The sequence below is a fragment of the Paroedura picta genome, chromosome 17, assembly GCF_049243985.1.
Source record: "Paroedura picta isolate Pp20150507F chromosome 17, Ppicta_v3.0, whole genome shotgun sequence".
In the NCBI taxonomy this organism is placed as follows: domain Eukaryota; kingdom Metazoa; phylum Chordata; class Lepidosauria; order Squamata; family Gekkonidae; genus Paroedura; species Paroedura picta.
In genome coordinates this window covers 12038728-12066653 of record NC_135385.1, presented here as the reverse complement: position 1 = coordinate 12066653, position 27926 = coordinate 12038728, and the positions used below count along the sequence as shown (strand labels likewise).

General features: G+C 51.1%; 2 protein-coding genes across 3 annotated transcripts in view; both read left to right on the top strand.

Moving 5' to 3' along the window:
* Positions 1-27926, top strand: part of DCUN1D3 (defective in cullin neddylation 1 domain containing 3) — a 52824-nt gene that overhangs the window by 14712 nt on the left and 10186 nt on the right. The window contains exons 2-3 of one of the 2 annotated variants that reach the window (XM_077316194.1): positions 340-482; positions 13477-13558. The gene's annotated coding sequence lies outside the window, so the exon portion shown is untranslated. The remainder of the gene's footprint in view (positions 1-339; positions 483-13476; positions 13559-27926) is intronic. The other variant, XM_077316195.1, reaches the window with a different exon arrangement.
* LOC143827503 (uncharacterized) lies at positions 34-27858 on the top strand. Its single transcript, XM_077317097.1, has 4 exons — positions 34-137; positions 340-482; positions 22815-24066; positions 27180-27858. The coding sequence occupies exons 1-3, from the start codon at positions 34-36 to the stop codon at positions 24023-24025; spliced, it is 1458 nt and encodes a 485-aa protein (XP_077173212.1). The 3' UTR covers positions 24026-24066; positions 27180-27858.

Genomic DNA, 27926 nt, shown 5'->3' with positions numbered 1-27926 from the left:
TCTCCTGTGGGGCTTTCCCTGCCACTTCCTGGCATGTCCTTAATGATGCTCGCTTTGGAGCGGTGTCGGGAAGCTCAGATCTTCGTGTCGTGGGAGCTGCGAAACGCCCAGCGGTTCCAGTGTCTTGAAGAGCACTTGTGCAGAATACAACTGTCTGTGTTTCGAGCAGTGCTCTTGTCTTTCCCTGCTTGTGCTCCCTTCTTCCCCCTGGCCCTTGCTTCCATAGGCTTTCTCCCTGTTTTCCAGCTTCCTCCTGTTTCTTGTTATTTAAGAATAGGATGTGCTGAATGGCTCACAGAGGAGAAGGCTTCAGGTTGTGCCCCGTCTTTGTCCCTACAGGTTGACAACTGAGCTGGTTTTCCTGCCCGACATTCGCTGCAGCGTCCAGAATGCTTCCGCTGTAGTTGGTGCTATGCTGCTATGCACCTGTGGAGGATCGTGGCCAAAGGGTGGCTTTCCTTTATCTGAACTGCAGACGCCGGGTGAGTGTGGAACAATTCTCGGTATAAGCTTTGGTTGCGTGTGCAAGTGACTTTGAAGGCGTCCCCATGATACCATGACAAAAAGTTATGAATGAGGTCAAAGAGGGAAAGACGTACCTCTGGGCCAAGAGGCGTATATCGTGTTAATATATAAAGAAGGCAGATTCAGTGCTGTCACAGTCGTATGCATAGACCTATTCCTTCTGAATGTAGATGACAGAATCTTTGCTACGGTGCTGGCAGAAAGATTATTAAAATGCACACCGGATCTAATCCGCACTGATCAAACAGGCTTGGAAGGGAAGAGGTGTGTGGAAGATACGGATGCAACTGAATTTGTGAGAGAGTTGCAGTTTTAGTTTTGGAGGCAGAGAAAGCATTTGACAATATGGCCCTTTTTTTATTGAAGGTCCTTCAGGATTTGAACTGTGACCCTGAATTGTGGGACTGGAAGCAAAGATTATAATATATGGAAAGTTAACAATCTCTATTAAAAAAGGAACATGTCAAGCATGTACTTGTGGACTACAAGCTAAATAGGAGCAGGCAGTGTGTTGCAGCAGTAAAGAAGGTGAATGTAGCCTTGGGCTGTATCAACAGAGGCATCATATCTAAATCGCAAAATGTTACAGTCCCGCTGGATTGGCCAGACCCCACCTGCAGTCCTGTGTGCAGTTCTGGAGGCTTCATTTCAAAAGAGACATGGATAAAATGGAGAAGGTTTAGAGGAAAGCTACAAGGATGAGCCAGGGCCTGGGGTCCAAGCCCTGTGAGGAAAGGCTGGTCTTGATAGGCTAGAAAACTGGGCTAAAAGGAATAAAAGGAATAAAATGAATTTCAGTAGTGATAAATGTAAAGTCCGTCATTTAGGTAGGATGTGCATCACTGTAGGATGGTCAAGACTTGTCTTGGCAGTAGTACATTTGAAAAAGATCTGGGGTTTGTAGTAGACGATACATTGAAGATCAGTCAGCAGTGTGACTTGGTAGCTAAGAAGGCAAATGGGATTTGGGGCTGTATTAAAAGAAGTATAGGGTCCAGATCAGGCAAGGTGATGTTACCGCTTTACTCCACTCTGGTATGAAGAAGAAGAAGAGTTGGTTCTTATATGCCGCTTTTCTCTCCCTCTTTATGGAGGTTCATCATTTTGTGGGCCAAAAGAAGAGTTGGATTTATACCCTGCCTTTCACTGGCTGAAGGAGTCTCAAAGTGGTTTTACAATCACCTTCCCTTTCCTCTCCCCACAACAGACACCCTGTGAGGGATGGGAGGCTGAGAGAGCCCTGATATCACTGCTCGGTCAGAACAGTTTTATCAGCGCCATGGCGAGCCCAAGGTCATCCAGCTGGCTGCATGTGGAGAAGGAGCGGGGAATCGACCCCGGCATGCCAAATTTAGAAGTTCACACTCCTAACCACTACACCAAACTGGCTCTCAAGACCTCACTTGGAGTCCTGTGTTCAGTTTTGAGCACCCCAGTTGAAGAGGGATGTTGACAATCTGGAGAGTGTCCAGAGGAGGGCAACAAAGATGGTGAGGGGTTTGGAGACCAAGACGTATGAAGAAAGGTTGGGGGAGCTTGGTCTGTTTAGCCTGGAGAGGAGACGACTGAGAGAGGATCTGATAATCATCCTCAAGTATTTTAAAGGCTGCCATGTAGAGGATGGAGCAGAGTTGTTCTCTCTTAAACCGTTTATGCACTGGAGGTTTCATGCTGGGCTGCAGGATGGAGGTTTAGTCTTGGCAGGCTGCCCCACCTCTTCCTGCACTCACATGGGGGAGCATTTGGCCTGGTGCACCTCATCTGCCCCCAATCTATGCTCCTGCATGGGAGCTGGGGCAGTGAAGTTCCCAGTGCATAAACGGTCTTACCCTGGCTGCCTTGGGTGTCGGTGCTCGCCGAAGCGCACTGGAGCGCATATTGAAGAATTTGGATCATTTTCAAGGTGCAAAATAAATACAAACAAGACAAAATTGATGACAGTTTTTAACATAGCAACAAAAAGAAGAGAATATAAAGAACATATCAGATGTGCAGTAACCAATGTCCCCCTTCAAGATTTGGGAATAAATGTGGCAGGGCAAAATTGCTAGAATATTTGTCAAACAAGCAGACCGATCTAGAATTAAAATTTTCGTAGCTAGGAAGAATCTCTGCAATAAAAATGAGTGTACTGACAAAACTATATTTTTTTTAATTTTAAAATGTTACCTATACATATAGAAGAAAGAATACTGGGAGAGTGGCAGAGACAGAAATAAATTTATTTGGGATCGTAGAAAATCAAAAGGAAGCTTTAAAATATTGCAGGATGAGAAAGAGAGAAGGATTTTGAGATTAGGGTTTACATGCCAGAACGTATTGAGGCTCACAAGCTCTCCAGTAGAAGCCTAAAATACACAAGAAAAAAAACTGATTTCTAAGCTTATTTTATTGACTAGATATTAAGCCCACTGTGGGCAAAATACAGTGGGCCCTAGCATGATGGTGGAGGGATGGGGCGAAGGAAGGAGGAAAAGGAGAGAGACAGAAACACAGAAAGAAAAGGAGGAAGATAGAGACAGAAGAAGAGGGAGAGAAACAGGTAGCAGAAAGAGGCAGATGGAAGATAGGGAGGAAGGGAGAAAGGGAAAAACAAAGGGAATGCTGGGAGGAAGGGAAGGAAAGGGCAAAGGGAATGCTGGGAGGAAGGAAAGGGCAAAGGGAATGCTGGGAAGAAGGGAGGAACAGAGGAAGGTAGGTGGCCTTGGGACCTTCTGCTGGGCCCAGGGGCAGGCTTGGCTGCTCCAGGGCCCGGCAGAAGGCTCGGGAAGGCGGCGGCAGGCTTTGAGGCCTACTGCCGGGCCGAAGAGCAGTCTCGGCTGCTCCAGGGCCTGGCAGAAGGCTCGGGACGGGGGCGGTGGGCTCCGCGGCCTACTGCCAGGCCTAGGAGCAGGCTCGGTGGCGGTGGGCTCCGCGGCCTACTGCCAGGCCTAGGAGCAGGCTCGGCTGCTCCAGGGCCTGGCAGAAGGCTCGGGACGGGGGCGGTGGGCTCCGCGGCCTACTGCCAGGCCTAGGAGCAGGCTCGGCTGCTCCAGGGCCTGGCAGAAGGCTCGGGACGGGGGCGGTGGGCTCCGCGGCCTACTGCCAGGCCTAGGAGCAGGCTCGGCTGCTCCAGGGCCTGGCAGAAGGCTCGGGACGGGGGCGGTGGGCTCCGCGGCCTACTGCCAGGCCTAGGAGCAGGCTCGGCTGCTCCAGGGCCTGGCAGAAGGCTCCGGACGGGGGCGGTGGGCTCCGCGGCCTACTGCAAGGCCTAGGAGCAGCCGAGACTGCTCCAGGGCCTGGCAGAAGGCTCAGGACTTCGGGAGTGGGCTTTGTGGCCTTCTGGCGGGCCCAAGGGCAGGCGAGCCTGCCCCAGGGCCCGGCAGAAGGCTCCCTGGGCGAGGGGAAGCCGGCCGGAGGACTTACCGCTGGGGAAGGCTTCTTCCTCTGAGCGGCAACTCCCTGGCCGGCCCAGGCGAGGCTGGGCCAACCAGCCAATGGGGAGCCGCGCTTTGTGCGGCTCCCCATTGGCTGCTTGGCCCTCGAGTGACACTCGGAGGGCCCAATCAGGAGCCGCTTCGCGGCTCCTGATTGGGCCCTCCGAGTTTTTATCCCGGACAGGGCCCGCCCTAACTCCTCCCCACTTGCCCTTACTCCTTTATTCCTCCCGCTCCTCTGGAGCGGGGGGAGGGTTAAAGATATTGGAGGCTATATCCCTCCCCCTCCTAGCACAATAGCATGGCAAACGCTCTGGGAAAATCAAGTCTTGGCAAGATATTAACAATGAAGGAATAAATATTCAATGGTTGCTATATAATCAGTCTGTTTCAAGACTAAAGAAGATCGTTGATATGGAGGGTGGAGCTGTAAGAGATGCAACTGAGTTCAGCTGATTACAAAACAAAGATCATTTACTGTCACTCCACCTAGAAACTGAAGAAGTGAAACAAATTATGATCAAATGGATGCAGAATTGTAGAGAGCGGATATCTATCTATGGATCAGTAAGAATGCTCACGAGGAAAAGAAGTCAAGTTTACATCCAGACAGACATTAAGAATTAGAAGAACCCCGTTTTCTACTACCCAGAGGAGTCTCAAAGCAGCTTAGAACCCTAGAATCATAGAATAATAGAGTTGGAAGGGACCTCCTGGGTCATCTAGTCCAACCCCCTGCACTGTGCAGGACACTCACAACCCTCTCGCTCATCCACTGTCCCCTGCCACCCCCTTGAGCCTTCACAGAATCAGCCTCTCCGTCAGATGGCTCTCCAGCCTCTGTTTAAAAATCTCCAAAGATGGAGAACCCACCACCTCCTGAGGAAACCTTTTCCCCTGAGGAACCGCTCTGACTGTCAGGAACTTCTTCCAGAGCTTTAGACGGAATTTCTTTTGAATTAATTTCATCCCATTGGTTCTGGTCTGTCCCTCTGGGGCAAGAGAGAACAACTCTGCTCCATCCTCTATCTATATGGCAGCCTTTTAAATACTTGAAGATGGTTCTCAGATCCCCTCTCAGTCGTCAGTGTAGTAGTAGTCCACTACACCAAACTGGGTCTCAAGAGAAAACTGGTACAAAATGTGCTTTTAGGTGATATTTAACCCCAAAGGACATTGAGAAAAAAAGGAATATGCTGGAAATGCCAAGGCACAGATGGAACTTTTCTGTATATGTGATGGACTTCTAATAAAGCCAAACAATATTGGAAGGAAATAGATGGAAAAATGCAGGACATATTAAAATTAAAATTCCATTTCGAAGTTAAGAATATGTTATGAGGTATACTTCCTAATAAACTACCAACATTCTGGAAGAGATGTTCAAATGCATGGCTATAATTATTTACGAAATCCTGCCTAGAGGAACGGAAAAAAAAACTTGCTGAATATGGAGTAATGGCAAAACTAACAAATGATCTGAGAAATAGATCAATCATGAAATTTGACAAGAGTTAGAATGTGTATTATACAAGCAGGAGAGAAATTAAGGGTCAAGAGTAGTTTAAAAAAATCTTTAAACTCAAATGTATTGAAGCGTAGAATAAGTCTTAACTGTAACATCTTGTAAATGTATAAAGGAGTGACTCCTGAGCAGAAATGCCCCATATCTTCTTATTATATAAGAAGATATAAAGCAGATCTTCTATCTGCACTCTAATATTATTGTTAAAAGACAGATACAGAAGAATTTATTGGCATTTAAGAATAAGAAAACAAAATGATGTAATTATGGTAAAAGTATTTCATTAAAAACCAAATTAATTCTAAAAACATTACCTAAAAATGCTGCAGTACATGAGGTTTGTGTCAGACAATTGCTCTTTCATCCAGTTTAGATCGAAAAGCGGACAAAATGTCAGAAATCAAGAGCGATATGAGGAGAATTGAGGGCAGACCAAAGTAATGAGGAAGGATTTCTGGACACAACCTCTCTGTTATCGGAATACGGTTAAACCTCCCTAAGAAAAATTAAAGCAGAGGTAGTCAAACTGCGGCCCTCCAGATGACCATGGAACTGCAATTCCCATGAGCCCCTGCCAGCATTCACTGGCAGGGGCTCCTGGGAATTGTAGTCCATGGACATCTGGAGGGCCGCCGGTTGACTACTCCTGCATTAAAGGGAAAAGAATTATTGTTAAAAGTTACACTGAGCAGGCAGAGAAGGCAAAAGCCATTGGAATCAATAATATAGATTAAAATAAATTAATTATGGAATTTGAAATAAAAATGTTTATAAATGTATCCCAACAGATACAATTATACACAATCTCCCAGTTTCTTTTGGATGCTTTTCCCCTTATGACCCTCAATCTGTTTCGGGTAGCTAAATATACAGTAATTAACACAATTCTGCAAGGGTGTTGAATATTCTTAGAAATAGATTTCGGCTTCCTTTTTGAAACAAAAACTGGGAACCACTCGATAAGTTTTCTCTCTTCTCTCCGCCCACACCCTTCTCGGCATGCTCTTTTAGAAAAATACAGCTGGGCCCAGTGTCTTCCGTTCAGATCCCCAGCAAGGAAAGAGCAGGCCCTGTTTTAAATTGTATTCCCCATGCTGAACCTGCTGCTCGATTATTCCGCAGCGCCTTAACAGATACGAGATGCTAAATGAATGCTGGTGGCATGAATCGAAGCGATGGGGTGACAGGCCTGGGACAGTGTGGTTCTGGGGATTGGTTTGCTCCTCCCATTTGTATCCCGCTCTTCTTCCACGGAGCTGAAGATGGCAGATCCGGATGGGATTCTTCCACTGTAAGGGTCGAGCACTGCAGGGCGGAAGAGAGTGACATGCGTGAGACCACGAAAGAAGTAGCGTGGTTGGAACAGGAGTGGAAAATGTTGCCTCCCGGGTCCAAGGGCAGAGTCTCTCTTCTCTGTGCTGGTTTTGAGCAGGGCCAGCTGGGGCAAATGTTGGTGCCAACGGCTGCCAGGCCCCCCAAAACTGGGATTGTGGGCCACAGGGCTGGAAGACAGCCTCCCTGATCCTGGTGTGTTTAGGTGGCCATGCTGTAGGCACGTCTATCATAAGCCCTCAGCCATTCCCCGGCATCTCCTCCTGGTGCTTGTCTGTGGAGTCTGGTAGCTCTACCCTCTAATCCCAGGGGCAGCAGGGAGACATGCTGTTTGCTCATTTGAGAACCCTTGAGGAGCCTTGACTTCTACTAAGGCAGGGGTAGTCAAACTGTGGCCCTCCAGATGTCCATGGACTACAGTTCCCAGGAGCCCCTGCCAGCGAATGCTGGCAGGGGCTCATGGGAATTGTAGTCCATGGACATCTGGAGGGCCACAGTTTGACTACCCCTGTACTAACGTCTGGAAACTGGTAGCTCTTGAAGCATGAACGGGAATCGAGCCTCTCCATGGTCTCCCCAGTTTTTTGTGGGTAAGGAGAGGCAAGGCTCGAAAGGAAGACAGCTTTGCCTTCCGTTGGTGGGCATGTTCTTGCTTTGATGCCGAACTGACAGCACCGTTCTGGTCCATTGAGTCAGCCTCCTGGTTCCTCACATGGACACCTTGGGGCAGACCTGTGCCCCGGTGTCTCCCTGCTTGCATCTGTCTTGATTCCAGGACTCAAAGTGAGCTGCCTTCTGTTCCATCTTGGGGAGACTCAAATGGGTTGGAAATCATAGAATCCTAGAGTTGGAAGGGGCCACACAGGCCATCTAGTCCAACCCCCTGCTCAACGCAGGATCAGCCCAGAGCATCCTAAAGCATCCAAGAAAAGTGTGTCTCCAACCTTTGCTTGAAGACTGCCGGTGAGGGGGAGCTCCCCACCTCCTTAATGTCCTTTGCAATAAGTTCACAGAGTTGGAAGGAGCCATACAGGCCACCTAGTCCAACTCAATGCAGGATCAGCCTCAAGCATCCAGGATAAGTATCTGTCCAGCCAGTGCTTGAAGACGGCCAGCGAGGGGGAGCTCACTACATACAATCACAGAATCCTAGAGTTGGAAGGCGCCCTACAGGCCATCTAGTCCAGCCCCCTGCTCCACGCAGGATCAGCCTCAAGCAGTGGTTCTCAACCTTGGGGTCACGACCCCATTTGGGGTCGCTTGGCCCCTTCTGCCGGGTTGCCCCGTTGCCGACCGCCACAGAGACGGGTGGTGGTGGAGGCAGCAGAGCGATGGCACTGGCCGCCTTGATTGTTGCGCGCCTGTGGGCGCACATACATGCCCCTGCAGCCGCCACTGAACTTGAGGTTGCGGCACCAAAAAGGTTGAGAACCGCTGGCCTAAAGCATCCGGGATAAGCCTCTGTCCAGCCTCTCCTTGAAGACTCCCCACGTCCATAAGCAGCCGATTTGAGATCCTTCTTTGGAGCCAAGACTTGCTCCAACAGGCTGTTTGTAAAGATCCCAGAAGGCATCAACTCCCCATCTGAGCCAGCAAGTATCATATGTCAGAACTGGATGCAGTCTGGCCAAGTGTTGGTTTGGGCCATGCTCATTTTGCTCTTGGAGGGCCCTAAAGGGGGTGGTGTTCTGCCTCTTCTGGCAGTCTGTTGGACTGGAGCATCTGGCGAGAAATCCTTTCCCCGTCTTTGTGGATCCATCTCGATCTCTTGCCCAGGCTTCTGTCCCAACTGCTGCTCTTTGGTTTTGCAAGGTGAAGAAAGACGCTGGTGATGTGCACCAGAAAGGCAGCCATTCGCATACTTCAGTCTGCCCCCAGTGCCTCATTTTTGTGAAGGGCAGTTGGACAACAGCCTGTCTCTCGAGGACGTGAGATTTTTCCGGCCCGGCGGCCTCCTAGCCGCTGCTTTTTATGTGTGGGTTTTGTTGGAACAGTCGTAGCAAAATGGGCCATTCTTTTCTCTCTCCTTCCTTCCTTTGGCTGAACAGGGCGGGGGGGGGTTAACACTTCCCCTCTCCCAACGTAGGCCGCCCTCATGAGAAATGTGAACTCTTTCTTTCTTTTCCTGTAAGACTGAGATTCTTGACTCAGTGGGAAGAGGGAACTCCGGGGTTTGCAGGTGGTGTGAGCACAAGTGGTCATATGGGTAGTAGGGTTGAGGGCTTCGGCAAGGACTGACGCCCGAGGCGGTCAGCACCACAGCGTGGAAGGGAGGGGTGCCGGCAGCATGCTAGCCGCACGCAGAGCTGGCTATCTCAGGCGTTAAGAAGCACGCCAGAGGGCTCAACCCAAATGGGTAGCCATGGATCCCTGGCACATGGATTCCCTCTTTATGGAGGTTCATCATTTTGTGGGCCAAAAGAAGAGTTGGATTTATACCCTGCTTTTCACTGCCTGAAGGAGTCTCAAAGTGGTTTACAATCACCTTCCCTTTCCTCTCCCCACAACAGACACTCTGTGAGGTAGGTGGGGCTGAGAGAGCCCTGGTATTATTGCTCTTTGAGAACAGCACTATCAGGGCTGTGACAAGCCCAAGGTCACCCAGCTGGCTGCATGTGGAGGAGAGGGGAATCAAACCAGGCTCACCAGATTAGAAGCCACTGCTCTTTACCGCAACTCCTCAAACAAGTCAAGTGACCCCCATCTAATATTAGTCATGTATATTGAAAGCATTGTCCTCATGGCAACTACTGCTTGGTGTCAAAACCATGAATTCAAATACATAAAATAATAAATAAAAATAGTTCATAAGTTTTTGCAATTTCTTCTCTGCGTGCAAGTTTCTGACATGGCTGTTGCAGTGTATCCCTTTGATCTCATGTACCCTTCTACTTTGTCTTTGATCCTTTGTTATTGATTAGGCTAGGCATGAAGGTAGCTGATTTTAGGCCCCAGGGAGTTCCAAAGCTAGGCCATTCAATGTTTTGACAACATGCCATCTCCTCCTGGCCTTGAAGGCCAGAAAGCACTGGGGGGACTGACTACTTTTGAGTGAACCAGGAGGGAGAACATTTTAATGTTTTTCTACACCTAAACAGGATTGATAAGGGATAACAGAGCCCTGGGGCATTAGTTTTAGCAAAAATCCCCCAGATGCTAGCTTCCTTGTTCTTCCAATAAAGAGATTTTAACTCGACAGAGTCTGCTTATTGAGAGCAATCGACTGGATGAGTTTTTAGAAGAAATGCGAGTGATTCACTGAACACTTCCTTCTGTCCTTTAACCTGGAACATTAGGAGACGCGCTACAGTTTCCTAGTTTTTTAATTTTAAAGCAACCCACCATGAAATAAAATGCAGCTTTCCAAGATGGCAGTGCACCCCTCGGAGTTAGGTGGTCTATCGGAGACACTGAGCTGGCTGAAAGTGCTAAAGGGCAAGCTGCCCTGCCCCTGACATAAAGGACCCTGGCCAGCTAGCAGGTGCTTGGCATCCCAGCTGTCTCTGCTCAGCTTTGGGAGAGCCAGCCAGTCCCGTGTGTGGAAAGGTCAACAGAGCCGTGGGCATTGCCAGCATGGCGCCAGGCCGCATACCCAGGCTGACCAGCCCTGGTGGCCAGGGGACAAGGGGCCGTCCTTGGTGGTGTCCCATGGCAGCTCTTCCCTAGCAAGATCTTCTCAGCCTGGGCTGTCTTCTTCTCCCGCCACCCCCACCCCATGAGCCTGGCTTTTTGGAGCTATATTTAGATGTACCTCTCCAAAATTAGTCAGGCTTTTAAAAATAGTTTTAGAAACACTGGCTGTTAGAAGCCTTTTCTTCTCCCTTCCCCTGCCCCCCAGTCTGGTCTGCGGTTATTTATGGATAAACACCCTCGAGGTTACCAGGGGTCTGAACAATGAGCCACACAATGGGGTCCCAAGTGGAAGGGTGACTTCATTGCCGGCTGTCGCCGCAGGTGTTCAAGCGGCTGGTGCCCGATGCGGGGCATTGACACGCCGATGGGCAGAAAATACCTCTCGCTCTTTGCTTGGCATCAGCATCTACATCGGCTCCAAAGGAACCAGGTTTGGTTTGGGAGCCCTTCGGCGTCCCGGAATCAAGGCGGGGCTGTGACCTCTCTTTTTCTGGGGGGAGCAAAATGCGGAAAGTTAGTGTGGGGTCACTCTAGCCCAGGGGTGGCCAGAGGCCGGTGGCTCTCCAGATGTCCATGGGCTACAATTCCCACGAGCCCCTGCCTGCTGGCAGGGGCTCGTGGGAATTGTAGTCCATGGACATCTGGAGAGCCACTCCTTGGCCATCCCTGTTCTAGCCCAACACTAGGTGCATTGGAGTTTGCTTTTAGCAATCCCCGCCGTCAGCAGAGGTAAGCTCAAGTTCTTGTCCACAGAAGTCGAAATGTTTGCCATGCTTCTCTCCCTCCCTCTTTTTGCTCTGGCTAAGACTTTTAGTAAAGCTTTTGGGAAAGACAACCTAGAGGGAAAGAAAAAGATTAAGACCCCTCTCAACAGAGCGTCCCTAGAGGGCAGGCAGTGGGGTAGATCCTACTACGAGCAGCGGGAGTTTCACGCCTTCTCCCTTCCCGCTGTTGCTTGCCTGCTCCCTGAAATTTGGGAGAGGGTCAGGGGAACAGGGAGGGGTGGGAAGAAATAAGCAGAAATCTCTTGCCCACGGAAGCTCTGCCATCGCTACATGGGTGGGTGGGTGGGTGGGTGGGTGGGTGGGGGGGGGGACCTTAGGATTCAGTCTTAGGATTTGTGGCTCGTTCAGGGGGTTGCAAATGCAGCCCTTGCAGCAGGAAGGAATTGTTGAGATGTGGGGGGGTTGCGATGTTTAATATGACAAAAAACGCAAGTTGGTCGGTTTATTTGCATAGTGTATTTCCACAGGGATTAATCAATGCATTCAAGTTTTTTAATCAAAATAATATAAATCGCGCGAACCGATGAAGTTAAAACGTTTCCACCTCCAAAATTAGGTATTTGCTCTCTTTAGAACTGTTTTAGCCTGTGTTTTCTTGGTAACAAAAGAATTGGTGTCAGGTAACAAAAAATGAAATTCAAAGACTTTGGCCCCCTCATGAGAAGGAAGGACTCCCTGGAGAAGAGCCTAATGCTGGGAGCGATCGAGGGCAAAAGAAGAAGGGGACGACAGAGAATGAGGTGGCTGGATGGAGTCACTGAAGCAGTCAGTGCAAACTTAAGTGGACTCCGGGGAATGGGAAAGGACAGGAAGGCCTGGAGGATCATTGTCCAGGGGGTCGCGATGGGTCGGACATGACTTCGCACCTAACAACAACAACAACAAAAAGTTAATTTTTCGTGATCAGATTGACCATTTGGACCATTTCATAAATTAGCAAGACATTTGGCCCGAGGTTCTGTGTACAAGCAAGTGAAAATGTAGTGTGGGATTTGGATTTCAGATGCTCCATCTGAAATGATCCGTTTTAAATAGTTTGTACCAAGGTGAATTTTTGGGTTACGGAATTAAATATCTGCCAAACAAGGTATCAGAAATGTACACCTAGTCTCTGCGTTGATTATTATCCCCTGAATTGTCTAAGAGGTCATCCAGAATGGAATATCGTGATATCCATTAGAAATCTAGAACGAGTTGGACCTTTGGACATCAGAAGATGGCTCACTAACTGAGTTTGATCTTGTCGTTCTGTATTTTGTCCGTATTTTTAAAATAGCTTAAGTGTATGTGAGTCCTGGCGGAGGGAAGAATAGTTTCAGCTCTCCTTGGACATCTCCTGATGTCCCCTTTGGAAGGACTAACATATACGTAAGAAAAAGATTTTCAGCCTGTTCTGTAGAACAGGGGTAGTCAACCTGTGGTCCTCCAGATGTTCATGGACTACAATTCCCACGAGCCCCTGCCAGCAAACGCTAAATGAGGAGGAAGCCTGCTAAAAGCGAGTGGACGGTCGTATGAAATGAGCCGGCCCAGTGCTCTGTCAGGGCCTGTGTTGGCCTCTCCGCCAGGCAGCTACTTTTTGGGGCCTTTCTCCTCTGCCTCGCTGGAGATACCAAAGATTGAACCCGAGTGAAAAACCAGGTTCTGGAGCTCTGCTGGCTTCTCTCTGTGCATGTGTCCTATGATCTGCAGAGATTTCTTTTGTTGGTAGAAATGCTCCACTGTTATGAATGTTATAGTCTGAGCTGGTCAGCTTGCAGTGAGGCCAAAGACAGCTGATGCCTCTTGTTGTGTTAAAGGTAAAGGTATCCCCTGTGCAAGCACCGGGTCATGTCTGACCCTTGGGGTGACGCCCGCTAGCGTTTTCATGGCAGACTCAATACGGGGTGGTTTGCCAGTGCCTTCCCCAGTCATGACCGTTTACCCCCCAGCAGCAAGCTGGGTGCTCATTTTACCGACCTCGGAAGGATGGAAGGCTGAGTCCACCTTGAGCCGGCTGCTGGGATCGAACTCCCAGCCTCATGGGTAGAGTTTCAGACTGCACGTCGGCTGCCTTACTTCTCTGTGCCACAAGAGGCTCTTCTTGTCGTGTTACTGGTGGTCTAATGCCTGATTGGCAAGAAGTAACCCAGCAGCTCTCTGATGAAGGCAGATAGCCTTTTCTTGGACTGGTAGTGCCATGGCTGCTGGAGGATTGGGCCTGGGCAGTCCCCCCTCTCCCTACTCCTAGGATCCTTAAGCAGTTGTTCTCTTTCCACAGCATTCCATGGAGAGGTTGTGACGTTTGGGAGCAGAGCGGAAGTGAGCAGGGTGATGCCTGCCTGCACCTTTGAGGATACCACGTGAGTCCCTTCTTGCTTCTTGCATTGCCCAGATGATTCTTGGCCATTGTGCTGTCCACACAGGGCAGCCCTTCCTTTCCCTGCGCAAGACTGGATGGGGCAGCTTTGGTGGGTTCAAAATCCTTGTCTGATTGGGGGACTAGGAACGGCAAATGTGGGGGCAGGAATCCAAAGATAACCTTCTTTATTATGGAAGGGAAGATAAAGCTTTCTGGAGGGACCACGCCGCAGAGGGTGAATCCGAATTTACTGGATGGTTTTGCCATTTGGGACAAACAAGTGCAAAGATGGTGCAGAAGACGGGTGACCGAGAGAATCCAGGGAATTGGAGCACTTTTCCTACAGTAGAGGGCTTTCATGTCCCCTCTCAAACTCCTTTTCTCCAGGCTGAACATTCCCAAGTCCCTCAACCTATCTTCATAGGGCTAGTGGAGGGGCAGCCGGTAGTGTTGGTGACCAATTGATGTAGGGTGGAGAAAGGGATGAAATTCCTTGCTAAGTAACGGCCTAAAAGGGGGAATTCATTGGCGGGGGTTGAAGTGAATAGATACCTCTGCAAGAAGTCCACTAGTGCAGTGGTAGTCAACCTGTGGTCCTCCAGAAGTCCATGGACTACAATTCCCATGAGCCCCTGCCAGCAATGGACTTCTGGAGGACCACAGGTTGACTACCACTGCACTAGGAGGACACATGGTGGCTGGACAACTTCAGACTTTCCTGCATGAGCCGGATGGATTGGTCCTCTCTTGAGCTTTGCCATGAGATTGAAACAGCTTTGGTTGCCCTGTGCCGGGAGGACAGAAGGAGGTGGCTCAGTTGATTCTCCTGGACCTCTCCGTGGCTTCAGCACCACCAAGAACAGTGTCCTTCTGGACCACCTTTCTAGGGTAGGACTGGGAGGCCCTGTTTTGCAGTGGTTCCAGTCCTTCCTGTAGGGAAGATTTCAGAAGATGGAGGAATGCTGCTCAGCCCTTGGGACTGTAGGTTCCAGGAGGTTTCATCTCATTCTGCATGTTCTTTAACGCCCCTGTGAAAGCCACTGGGTGAGGCTATTCGGAGAAGGACCATCAGCAATATGTAGATGACACTCAGGTCTATCTCATGCTTCAGGCTGATCCCGGGGAGGCTGTGGAAATCCTGATCCGGTGCCCGGAGGCCGTTTTGGAGTGGGTGGAACTAATGAGCTGAAGCTTAATCTTGATGAGGAAGTCTGATCTGGTATTTAAGGTGTTGCCCATTCTGGAACAGGTCCGTGGTCTGGGGAGATGCTTGTGGACCCAGGCCTACGTTGCATAAGCAGGTAGTAGTTGTGGCCAAGGGGACCCTCAACCAGCTTTGACGGTTACATCTAGATTAGACTACTGCAATGGGCTCTACGTGGGGCTGTCCTGGAGAAGTATTCAGCAACTTCCGTTGACGCAGAATGCAGCTAGAGTGGAGTGGGTCACAGGGATTGTATCACTGGGCGATCTACACTGGGGCCCAGTCTGTTACTGGATGCAGTTCAAAGTGCTGGTGCTGACTCCAAAAGCCATATATGGCAGGGGTAGTCAACCTGTGGTCCTCCAGATGTCCATGGACTACAGTTCCCATGAGCCCCTGCCATCATTTGCTGGCAGGGGCTCATGGGAATTGTAGTCCATGGACATCTGGAGGGCCACAGGTTGACTACCCCTGCTCCAGATGACACTTGCCAGCATGTGACAGGAAGCCATGATGTGCCAGGAAGAGGAGGGAGGTAGGATTGAACTGCAGGCAGGAGACCATGGGATCCAGGAGCAGAAGATGCACCCCAGACATGGAGGACCACAGAGGACCACAGGTTGACTGCCCCTGCCATACATGATTTGGGATCAACCTACCCGAAGGATCGCCTACTCCCTTTTGCACCTGCCTGACAACCGTGATCATCACTGCAGGCCTGCTTGGGGTGCCTCACCTTTTGAGATTAGGTGGGTGGCAACCTGGGAGAGGGCTTTGTCAGCACCAAAACGCGGGATCTCTTTCCAAAAGGAGACTTGTCTGTCTGCTTTAGCTGTCATCTTTCACCAGCAGGCAAAAGGCATTTTTTTGTAATTCCTCCTCCCTGTCCTGTGTTTCAATTGCTTTGCGTCTGGTCTGTATTCTGGTTCTGGCTTTAATTGTTTTAGTGATGTGCGCTTTTTCTTTTTTTCTTCGGTGGTTTTCAAAGGTGGTGCTGGCATGTATTTTAATTTGTTAGCTACTTTGCTGGCCAGCGTGGTGGTGTGGTTAGGAGCGGCGGCTTCTAATTTGGCGAGCCGGATTTAATTTCCTGCTCCCCTACATTCAGCCAGCTTGGGTGACCTTGGGCTCACCACAGCACTGATGAAGCTGTTCCGACCAGGCAGTAATCTCAGGGCTCTCTCAGCCTCCCCTCCCTCACAGGGTGTCTGTTGTGGGGAGAGGAAAGGGAAGGCGACTGGAAGCCGCTTTGAGACTCGTTCTGGTAGAGAAAAGTGGCATATAAGTACCAACTCTTCTTCTTCTTCAGTAATCTCAGGGCTCTCTCAGCCTCACCCACCTCACAGGGTGTCTGTTGTGGGGAGAGGAAAGGCAAGGCGACTGTAAGCCGCTTTGAGACTCGTTCTGGTAGAGAAAAGTGGCATATAAGTACCAACTCTTCTTCTTCTTCTTCAGTAATCTCAGGGCTCTCTCAGCCTCCCCTCCCTCACAGGGTGTCTGTTGTGGGGAGAGGAAAGGGAAGGCGACTGTAAGCCACTTTGAGACTCCTTCAGGTAGAGAAAAGCAGCATATACGAACCAATTCTTCCTCTTCTTCAGTAATCTCAGGGCTCTCTCAGCCTCCCCTCCCTCACAGGGTGTCTATTGTGGGGAGAGGAAAGGGAGGGCGATTGTAAGCTGCTTTGAGACTCCTTCGGGGAGAGAAGTATAAGAACCAACTCCTACTCCTCTTCCTCCTCTTCCTCATGAAGGCAGAAACGTAAGATATAATTATGTAGCCACTAGCCATGGAGATTACAGTGAACCTCTGAATACCAGTGCTAGGTGGTAATATCCATATCCTGTTTCTTGGCCCTCCCTGGGCAGCTGGTTGACTGCTCTGTGTAGGAGGCTTGTGAGCTGGACGATCGAGCAGGGCATTCCTCCACCGCTCTGTCTTCAAGACTTGTGAAGCTCCCCGATGAACAACTTCTCCCTTCCTCCCAAGAATCACACGCAGTCCCTCAACAGTGACCCCACAAGGCAGGCCGGAGTCCTACAGCAAGTGCCCCTGCGGCTTCGGGATCTTTGGGCTGCCGGCCTTCTTCCTCTGCTCGCTGGGCTACGGAGGGCCCATGCGCCATCTTACTTCCCTTTCTTCCTTGATAGTCAGGAGGACGCCTTGGTGGGTGTTTCCCACCACTTTCTGACTTCAAGGAGAAGGACCATTCACGGTAAGCGATTCAATGGTCGTTCCAGCCCCTCTCAGATTAGGGGGGAGAAGTCTGGCAAGGCTCGTTCCACACCCCTCAGATAATGCGCTAGATCAGGGGTAGTCAAACTGCGGCCCTCCAGATGTCCATGGACTACAATTCCCAGGAGCCCCCTGCCAGCATTCGCTGGCAGGGGGCTCCTGGGAATTGTAGTCCATGGACATCTGGAGGGCCGCAGTTTGACTACCCCTGCGCTAGATGGTGGGAATCCAGCTTCCGAAGTACGTTATCCAACACGGGTGGAATGGGCCATGCTCCTTGCTTCCTCGGTGGGCCTCGACAGCAGGTGTGTCCTTGGCGGTTGTTTAGAACGATTCAGGACCGCTCCGTGCTCCGGTTGTGGTTGCTTCAGATGTCGCTCTTGGGACGTTGCGTTTGGTTGCCGAGAACTAGTAACGAGCAATTGTTGGATTCCCTGCAGGGCTGCTGCTTACAGATTTATCTCGGTAGCGCCATGAGGTGCACCCAAGAGGAAGGTTTTGTTTCTTTCCCCCCTCCCCGAGCCCGGCGTTGTCAAGGAGCGGTTAGGTGCACAGACGGAAGGTCCCTGGCATCTCCGGGTTTATTTGTGTATTCACATTTTTTTAGAGCCTGCCTTTCTCACTGGGACTCACAGCGGATTACGATGCCTAAATCTGTACAATCAACAAACGAAAGACTGTGACGCCCTCAGAGGGATTTTGAGGAGTGGGTGCTGAGGGTGGCGCTCCTGGGCCTGATGCTTTGTCTGAGAGGACATCCCTGAGCTGGGTGGACCAGGAGTCCCCCTGCAAATGCCGGAAGGGTTTGGGGTAGGGGAGGATATGATGTCACGTCTGGAGGATGTGATGTCACATCCAGAGGATGCTCTAGGCTGCTTCCTGGAATGTCACTACATGTAAAAAGGTAAAGGTATCCCCTGTGCAAGCACCGGGTCATGTCTGACCCTTGGGGTGACGCCCTCCAGCGTTTTCATGGCAGACTCAATACGGGGTGGTTTGCCAGTGCCTTCCCCAGTCATTACCGTTTACCCCCCAGGAAGCTGGGTACTCATTTTACCGACCTCGGAAGGAGGGAAGCCTGAGTCAACCTTGAGCCGGCTTCTGGGATTGAACTCCCAGCCTCACGGGCAAAGCTTCAGACTGCATGTGTGCTGCCTTTCCACTCTGTGGCACAAGAGGCTTGTCAGTACATGTAGTCCGTTTCGAAGTCTGCTGCTCAGTTCCCTTGCGGGGAATTGGGGCTGGTGGCTAAATGAAGAGGCCCACCAACAGTTGCCTCACTGTGCAGTAGGTTAGTGCAAGCTCCTTTAGCCCACCCTGTACCCTTCCTTTGGGTCTTCCACTCAGGATTGAGCAAGCCATGTACTTGTGGGGCAGTTGGGGTGGAGGTAAAGGTAAATTACAGAGCCCTGGCCGCCTCTGATGCTATGCCCCTCCAAGAATAATCATCTTCAGCTTCATAGCCTTAGCCGTTTGTGCCTTGAGTTAGGACCCCCCTTAGAGGGCCTGCTTTGGGTTCACCACCATGTGGGTGGCTACGTGGGACCTTCTCTGCAGCGGCCCCAGCACTTTTGGAGTGCTCTTGGCTGCCTTGCTACGGCCGGCTGCTGGGTCTGGCCGTGATCTATCTGTTGCTCGGCTCTTTCTGCTGCTCTGGTGCGGTGCGTACGCAGTTTCCGTTCTCAGTGAATTTATTTTTTGTCCGCCACCTGGAAGGTGGGGTGTAAATACTTGAATGAAATGAAAATAAACCGAAGGTGCTTTGTTCAAGATCAAGAGCCTTTTTTAAAAAAGACCTTCTTAATTAAAAGTGCTAGTTCCTTGGGAAGGAAGGGTTATAATTACTCTGAAAGCACAAAACCAAACCTGTCTAAGAAACTGGAAGGGCTTTTGATGCCGAACGGTTATAGGATTATTTTTACTTGCAAAGGACGGCTCTCGGGCATCCCCTGAGGCGTTGGCCGTCCCCAGGCTCTCCTCTGAATCGCAGCTGAAGGCAGGTGTACGCTCGGCTTTAGGTTGTGCCCTGTGTCTGCTCTTTCCTCCAAGTCCTTAAAGATGCCTCGTACCCACCAAGGTGTCCCTTCTGTGGAAGGATGAGGGTCTCTTAATATTGTAGCATCTACCGGCGGGCCTCGGTGTGGCCGATGACAGGACCGTGATGGGACTTCCTGCGGGCCGAGGTTGGGTTACCTGCTGAGGAGGCACCCCAGGTATGCAGGAAGGATCAGACGCTTTTTATTGTTAGTTTGCAGACTTCTTGTAAGAACCGAATGTGCCAGGATGCCAGTTAGGGGGGGGGGGGGCTTGCCAAACTACAGGGGAGATGTTTGGAAGGTAGGATTTCAAAATATCCTCCTCTTGGTCTCTCTGCTCTCAGACTTGGTTTTTGCTCCATGCTTTCCTCTCTGCTGTGTGTTTTTTTTAATACTTTGTTGAACGAATTTGGTTGTTTGGGAAATGAAAGGGTGTGCGTTTCTCTAGCATTTCTGTCCCCAACCCTCTCAGTGGGGTCAGCCATAGATGCCAATGGGCCGTTTCCAAAGTGCAGCAAAAAGTGAGGTGTGTGTGTGTGTGTGTGTGTGTGTGTGTGTGTGTGTGTGTGTGTGTAACATCCAGTGGGCCTCCCTTGGACAACCCCCACAGAGGAAATTGGAAAATTGCTTGGCGGTACTGAGATGTTGAGATTTTAACACTATGATTCATGTATTGTTTGTAAGGTTTTTTATAGCCGTGTTTTCTTGATGTGAATGCATGCTGTACGCTGTCCTGAGCCGCACGGGAGGGTGGTATATACCTTTAAAAAGAGTAATAACAACACACCACCGGCTTAAGGATTCGGCCTTCCCCTGTGTTCAAAACTGGACGTGTAAACCTTTGCATGTGGCCGTCTGCAGGCGTTCCTGGAAGGCGTTGATCTCACTCGCTCTTTCTGCTTTCAGAACTTGAGTACTCGGCCTTTGAGGGACAGAGGGGTGGTGTGTGCAAGAACCTGGAGAGGGGGGCCTCCAGGAACCCAGCCAGTGGTTTGATCCCCATGTTTTCTCTTTCCGAATGTGATTGATTCTGCTTACCTTCTCCAGGTGGGGTATTCAGACGCACACGAAGTCTAGCACCCCGAGACACGTCCCTGGCTTGAAGCAGCATTCTCCTCTGCGTTGTTTCTTGCAAATGCGACCCGAATCTCCTAGAGCAGGGGGTCAGCAGACTGTGGGATCAGAGCCCAAATCTGGCAAGATGAAATCTTTAAATCAAGCAAACCAGGAGGCCTTTTATGCTGATGCACCGACTAGCAATCTCTCAGGGCGCTCCTGTGTGTGACGTCTTACGTGACACTTCCTAATGCAGGACTTGTGCCAGGGCCATAGAGAGCAGATGGGTTATTAACCGACTTGTCCAGCGCCGGTAACGTTAAGTTATATGTTCGGTGAAGCAGTTTCCCTCTCTTAGACTGACTCCTGGTTGGTGCCTGGCTCTTAAAGATGGTGTACGTTGGCTCTTTAATTATGACGTGGGTGAGTAAATTAGTAACGGAGCTAGATCACAGACTTGCCCCTGACGGGGTGAGAGGCATCAAGCAGTTAAGCACGGCAGCCTGTAACCTGGAGAACCGCGTTTGAGTCCCCACTTCTCCCCGTGCAGCCAGCTGGGCGACCTTGGGCTAGACGCAGTCCTCTTAGAGCTGTTCTCACAGTTCTGTTAGAGCTCTCTCGGTTACCTCCCCGGGTGTCTGTTGTGAGGAGAAGGAAGGGAGGCGATTCTGAGCCGCTTTGAGACTCCTCCAGGTAGTGAAAAGTTGAGGTATAAAAACCAACTCTCTAGGTTCCTTGTTCCTGGATAGAGAGTGGTTGACCCATGCTGAATGGGAGGAGGGGGTCAGGGGGGAGAATTTTCTTGTCCACCATCCTGATATCATGTTGTTGTTCTAAATATGTTTTAACGGGTAATTTTAGGGGATTTTACTGTATGTTATTGATTTTGTAAACAGGCGTGAGACATTTAAGAGCGGTAGTATATAAATATAAACATATAAATATAAATAAATGAATGAACTTTTCTTCTACAATGAGAAACAGCAGCGGGGAGGTCCAAACGCCAGCAGACTTTGCAATGTGAAAAGCAGTGTTGTTTAGAAGGCCACAGCTGTAATCACAAAAGGCAAAAGTACAGTCTTGGTGGGGACGTTCCATTGTGAGTCAGGCCTGTACTGCTTGAATATCCACTTTGCTCAGCCGCTTGCTAGACCTGCACAGGTTAGTTGATGTACACCACATGAGTCTCTGTCTCTGTCTCACTGTCTCTGTCTCTCTCTCTCTCTCTGGATCTGTTTGGGTTCATCTGGCTGTTAATTCCTCCTTTTTTTTTTAAAGCACAGGGAAGTTGTGACCAGGGGATCTCTGAGATTTGTATGTCATTGCAAAGTTATTTGGAGCATGGTGCAACATGGCCGTAGGTGTTAACCATCCTGCCTTCTGTGGAATGTGGGAGTTGCCTGGAGTTACCTCTGTACGTTGATCTGTGCCCTTCGAGTCCAATTTGGGTGCCGTCCAATGGCTGCCACTGGCATCTGCGGGCCTTGAATTGCTCCCAGTAGCTGTTCTTCCAGATGGCGTAGGATGAAGGGTGAAATCGAGGAGGGAGTGTGATTTGTAAGCTGCTTCCATTTTCCACTGAGACAGAGACTCATGTGGTGTACATCAACTAAATGGAGCTTCCACTGAAGCTCATGCTGAGCTTCAGAGAGGATCAGAAAGTGGACTGTGGGATGAATGGGGGGGTGGCCTGCCAGCAAACGCTGGCAGGGGCTCATGGAAATTGTAGTCCATGGTCATCTTGTCAGGATTGTAGAATCTCTATCATAAATTAGCCTGAGTTCCTCCATGTCAGTTATACTGCTTGATTGGGCCTGGCGCCTGCTAGCCCCGGCCTTGTAGTTTGTAAGCAATAAAATAGAATAGTGATGTTATGTTAACCTTATCTTGTTATGGGCTCACAGGGTTGTTGTCACCTCTCTCAAGGATGGGAGTTTGGAATCCTGTTTTTGTTTCACATATGTCTTTCCTCACTAACCCCCCTCCTTGGGAACTGTCAAGTTTTGGGCGGGAGAAATGTATTGATAAGCTGAGGCAAATCTGGCTTCGAGTCAGATTTGACTTTCAGTCCAATGCGTATAGTGCTAATCAATAAAACTATTTTCTTTTGGAATAAGTTTTGTTGTGAGTTTCCTGTGCGTCTGACATCAAGTCAAATCTCACAACTCCTTTCACCTGCAAAATGCAGGGCGAGGGACATACTTTTTCCGAGCAGGGAGAGGGCCTGGATTGGGACCTCTCCCAGGGCGACGGCGCTGGTGCTGGGCCGCACAGCTCGGGCATGATGCGGGCACTCTCGGGGACAATCCCGGGGCCCGAGGAATTTTTGGAACGACACGTCACCCAGCGCAGGCGATTGTCAAAATACGACCGCCCTACTGGGGATGAACAGTGGCCGGAGCACCTGGGACTGCCTAGCTACGCGCTGGAGCCTGTGGGTGAGACACAGGACTTGCAGTACAAGCTGGACAGGGTGACTAACTGGCTGCAGAATCTTTCGGGTCGGCTGGATCCGGAGGAGAAACGCCGAACACAACGCCTGCTAAAGGAAGTGCTCGGTGGTGGTGCGCACGAAACCAGTCTGCGAAGAGCGAGCGGTGGGCTTGCACTGCGGGAACACGGCATGGCGGACACGCAAGCAGCGGTGGATGCTGAGGCGGTGGCCAGGGCCAGAGCACAGCTAGAGATCGAGGCGGAGGCGGCGGCTCGGGCGAGAGCGCAGAGGGAAGGAGAAGACGAGGACGAGGAGCGAGAGGACGACGGCGGCGCGGGTGGCGATGGAGCCGGAGGGGACGGCGCGGATGGCAGCGAGGGAGCAGCAGCAGCGGCAGCGGCGGCGGCGGCAGACGTTGCGGGAGCCGAGGCGGCGGCAGCAGCAGCGGCGCGCGAAGCAGCGGTGGCGGCCGCGCAGGCAGCAGAGGCGGCGCGGGTAGCGGAACGAGCAAGAGTGGCAGCGGGGCTAGGACGAGGCATCGGCCGTGGCGCAAGACCTCTGGCCCAGGCCCCGGCACCTGCGGATTGGGGCCCAGGGCGCCTACCCGCCCACCTCCGTGGAGTGGAGTTGCGGAACACCTATAAATTCAAGGCTAAATTTGCTGGGGACCCCTCCGATTTCCCTACATTTCTGGTGCACCTCCAGGCCTACATGATGGACATGGGGTTCACTTTCCAGGACGACGCTGAGCGGGTGCGTTTCGTGGGTCAAGCCCTAGAAGGCAAAGCTGCCAAATGGTTCGTGGACTTGTACCGCTACCACCCCCAGGCCATCCGCGACTACAACCACTTTATGCGGGCCCTGCGCCAGATGTACGTGGAGCCGTTCGAACGGGAGACTGCGGAGAAAAAACTCAGGGCCCACCGGCAAGGGAAGTTGTCAGTGGTCGAGTACGCCAGGGAATTTAAAGAGCTGGCTTCCTCTGTACCGGACTGGACAGAACCCCAACGCGTGCTGGCGTTTGTGGGGGGCCTCAATCCTACCCTGGCAGATAAATGCCTCCTCCTGGAAGACCCGCTCACCGTCGAGGGGTGGGTCCAACTGGCTGGAGAGATGGAAAATCGATTGGAGCGAGCCTCGATGGTTCAGGTTTTGGCAGGCAAAACCGTGGCGAAAACTTCCACCCCGGCGAAAGCCAAGCCCCGAGCCAAGTTGGAGCCGTCTGAGCGCACCCGGCGCATGGAAAAGGGGCTGTGCCTGGGCTGCGGCCAAGCGGGGCACTTCCTCGCACACTGCCCGAAGAAAGCGGCGTCGACCCCTAGGGCCGTGAGCAGCCCTCCGCCGAAAGCCCAGCCTGCCAAGAAATCCACTCCGAAGAAAAGCGCCAAGTCTCTTCTGGTGCCCGTGGCTGCCGTGCCGGCAGTGGACGACTCGGAGGAGGGAAGCGAGCTGGAGGACGAGGATCAAGCTGAGGAGCAGTCGGGAAACGAGGACGGTCTGCTGTAAAGGCGCCCCGCCAGCAGGCCGCCAACAGGGGCAAACGCGTGGTGAGTGATTCCCCCTTGCTACTCCTACCTGCCAATCTCTCCAACCCCAAGTCCGGGAAAACAGTGGGAGTCCGGTGTATCGTGGACTCGGGGTGTACCCAATCCCTAGTGAGCCCGGCACTGGCCGAGACTTTGGGGGTGGGAAAGGTGCCACTGAAGGAACCCTTGCCAATCACCCAATTAGACGGGAAATGTGCTCCCGGAGGGGAAGCCACGGCAAAGACGCGCCCCATGGACTTGGACATAAAAAAACATTGGGAGCGAATCCAACCTTTGGTAGCCCCTCACTCGGCTTTCCCTTGCGTGTTAGGGTTGGATTGGCTGAAGGAACATGACCCCCTAGTGAAATGGAAAGAAGGGACTGTGGAATTTACCTCTCCCGCCTGCGAGCAGCACGCTCGACCGCGGGATCCTCCAAGTGCGGGGATTGTGGCCGCCTTGGGATCAGGGGGGGCAGCGCTCCCTCCCGAGTATCGGGACTTTGCTGATGTGTTCGCGGAGGTGGAGTGCAACCAACTTCCCCCCCACCGTAAAACTGACTGTGCCATCGAATTAAAGAAAGGGGAACCTCTCCCCAAAGCCAAACTTTATTCCATGAGCCCGCGGGAGATGGCGGAGCTTAGGGAATTTTTGGACAAAAACCTGGCGAGGGGTTTTATTAGACCAGCCACATCTTCCTTGGCAGCCCCGGTCCTTTTCGTAAAAAAGAAGGACGGTTCGCTGCGCTTGTGTACTGACTACCGTGGGTTGAATGCGGTTTCCACCTGCAACGCCTACCCACTCCCCCTGATAAAAGACTTATTGGGCCACCTGGGGAAGGCGCGGATCTTCACGAAACTGGATTTGAGGGAAGCCTATTACCGAGTCCGGATCAAAAAGGGGCACGAATATTTAACGGCTTTTAATACTCCCCTAGGGCAGTTTGAGTACACCGTAATGCCGTTCGGCCTCGCCGGCGCTCCGGGCGTGTTCATGAATATGATAAATGAAATTATGCATGATTTGTTGTACCAGGGGGTGTTGGTGTACATTGATGATATTCTTGTGTATTCAGAGAATGTTGAGAGTCACGCTGACCTGGTCCGCGAAGTGCTCAACCGCTTGCGGAAGCACCAATTGTTTGCTAAACTGTCTAAATGTGAGTTCCACCGCGATGCGGTGGAGTTTTTGGGTTTCCGAGTCTCCCAGGCTGGGATTGAGATGGACCCTGGCAAGGTGCGTGACTTGCTAGCTTGGGAACCTCCCCGCACCAGGAAGCAGTTGCAAAGCTTCCTGGGGTTCGCTAATTTTTACAGGACTTTTATCCCCAACTTTGCCAAGGTGGCGTTGCCCCTCACTGATTTGCTAAAGACCAAACAAGGGGGTAAAACGGCGAGCCGCCCGGGGGCGCCCCTGCTTTGGACCCCCCCCTGTCAAGACGCTTTTGACAAACTAAAATCGCTGTTTACATCCGAACCCGTACTGGCCCATGCTGACCCTTCTAAGCAATTTACTGTACAAGTAGACTCCTCGGACGTAGCAATGGGGGCCGTGATCCTCCAAGAGGGGGAGGACGGGAAATTACACCCGCTGGCCTATCTTTCAAAGAAATTTTCGGGGGCAGAACGAAACTGGGCAATTTGGGAAAAAGAAGCAGCTGCTGTAAAATTGGCCCTTTCCACCTGGAGGCATTGGCTGGAGGGATCCGCGATCCCGTTTGTAGTCTGGACGGATCATAAAAACCTTCAAGCACTCAAGCAGCCCCGCTCGCTTTCCGCCAAGCAGATGAGATGGGCGGAGTTTTTTGCCCGTTTCAACTTCTCCCTAAAGCATCTGCCGGGCAAAATGAACTTTTTGGCAGACGCATTGTCACGCCTGCCCCAGTATAACAGCAAACGAGACCCATTGGTAGATACCGTTTTCACCCCCGCCCAACTGGGGATGGCCGCCGTGACGCGTAGCCACACAAAGACTGTTACGCCCATCCCAGGGGGCTGGGTCCAGAAGGAGATGTCACAAGATCCGGAGTTTTGCTCCCTCCGCCCCGATCTGACGGAGAAGGGGGGGCTCTTTTTTAAGGGCGAGAGACTCTTTGTCCCTGTTTCGGTCAGGGGAAAGGTTTTGAAACTTTGCCACGACGCAAAAACTGCTGGACATTTTGGTTTCGTAAAAACTCTGCACCTAGTCAGGAGACAGTATTGGTGGCCATCTCTGCGCAAAGATGTGGAAAAATATGTACAGGGGTGCCCCATTTGTATTGCCTCAAAACCGGCTGGGGGCAAGAAAAAAGGGCTATTACAGCCGCAGCCCACCCCCTCTCGCCCATGGTCAGATGTTACTATGGACTTTATCACGGACCTCCCTCCCAGCCACGGGAACACCGTAATATGGGTAGTAGTGGATGCTTTTTCTAAACAGGCTCACTTCATTCCCTGCACGGGTGTGCCTTCAGCACCTAAATTGGCTTCTCTTTTCATTAAACACGTGGTACGTCTGCACGGGATCCCGACACGTGTTCTGACGGATCGGGGCCCCCAGTTCGTTTCCAAGTTTTGGAGGGAACTCTTAAGACTATTGGGAGTGGAGCAAGCCCTTACTTCGGGCTATCACCCTGAATCAAATGGCCAGACCGAAAGGGTAAACCAAATCTTGGAACAATATTTGCGTTGTTTTATCAATCACCAGCAGGATAACTGGGTCTCCTTATTGCCACTCGCTGAATTTGCCTACAACAATGGGGTCCACGCCTCAACAGGGGTATCACCCTTCAAGGTGGTGTATGGAACTGATTTGGTGGCAGCCCCCACCTGGGAGCTCAGCTCCACTGAGGCTCCTGACATAAATAAATGGGCAGCAACCATCAGTACAGGTTGGCCAGAAATTGTTGCTAGCCTCAAGGAGGCAAAACAAGCCTATAAAGCTCAAGCAGATAAAAAGAGAGTACCTGCACCTGAATGGAAAGTGGGAGACCTGGCCTATTTGTCTACTAAGAACCTGAGGTGCCAACAGAAATCCAAAAAGCTTGGCCCAAAATATGTGGGACCATTTAAAGTGGTAAAACTGATTAATAATGTGACTGTTGAGCTAGCTTTACCAAAGACTTATAGGAATGTACATTCGGTTTTTCATTCCAGCCTGCTGCGAAGAGCTCCGGCCCCGGACGAGTGGCACCCTCCTCCAGCTACGCCTGTGCCAATTTACATCGACAAAGACACCCACTATGAAGTCAACCAAATTTTAGACTCTCGTTTGCATAAGGGTCGCCTTCAATATCTGGTCGATTGGAAAGATTTCCCCTCTGGGGACAAAGAGTGGGTTGAGGCTGGGAATGTGAAAGCACCCCGCCTTCTCCGGGTTTTCCACCGAGCATTCCCTGATTGTCCTCGTCCGGTAGACGCCGGCTAGGTGGGGGAGTGAAGTTAGTTTTAATGCGGAGGGATGTCAGGATTGTAGAATCTCTGTCATAAATTAGCCTGAGTTCCTCCATGTCAGTTATACTGCTTGATTGGGCCTGGCGCCTGCTAGCCCCGGCCTTGTAGTTTGTAAGCAATAAAATAGAATAGTGATGTTATGTTAACCTTATCTTGTTATGGGCTCACAGGGTTGTTGTCACCTCTCTCAAGGATGGGAGTTTGGAATCCTGTTTTTGTTTCACATATGTCTTTCCTCACTAACCCCCCTCCTTGGGAACTGTCAAGTTTTGGGCGGGAGAAATGTATTGATAAGCTGAGGCAAATCTGGCTTCGAGTCAGATTTGACTTTCAGTCCAATGCGTATAGTGCTAATCAATAAAACTATTTTCTTTTGGAATAAGTTTTGTTGTGAGTTTCCTGTGCGTCTGACACATCTGGAGGACCACAGGTTGACTACTCCTGCTCCAG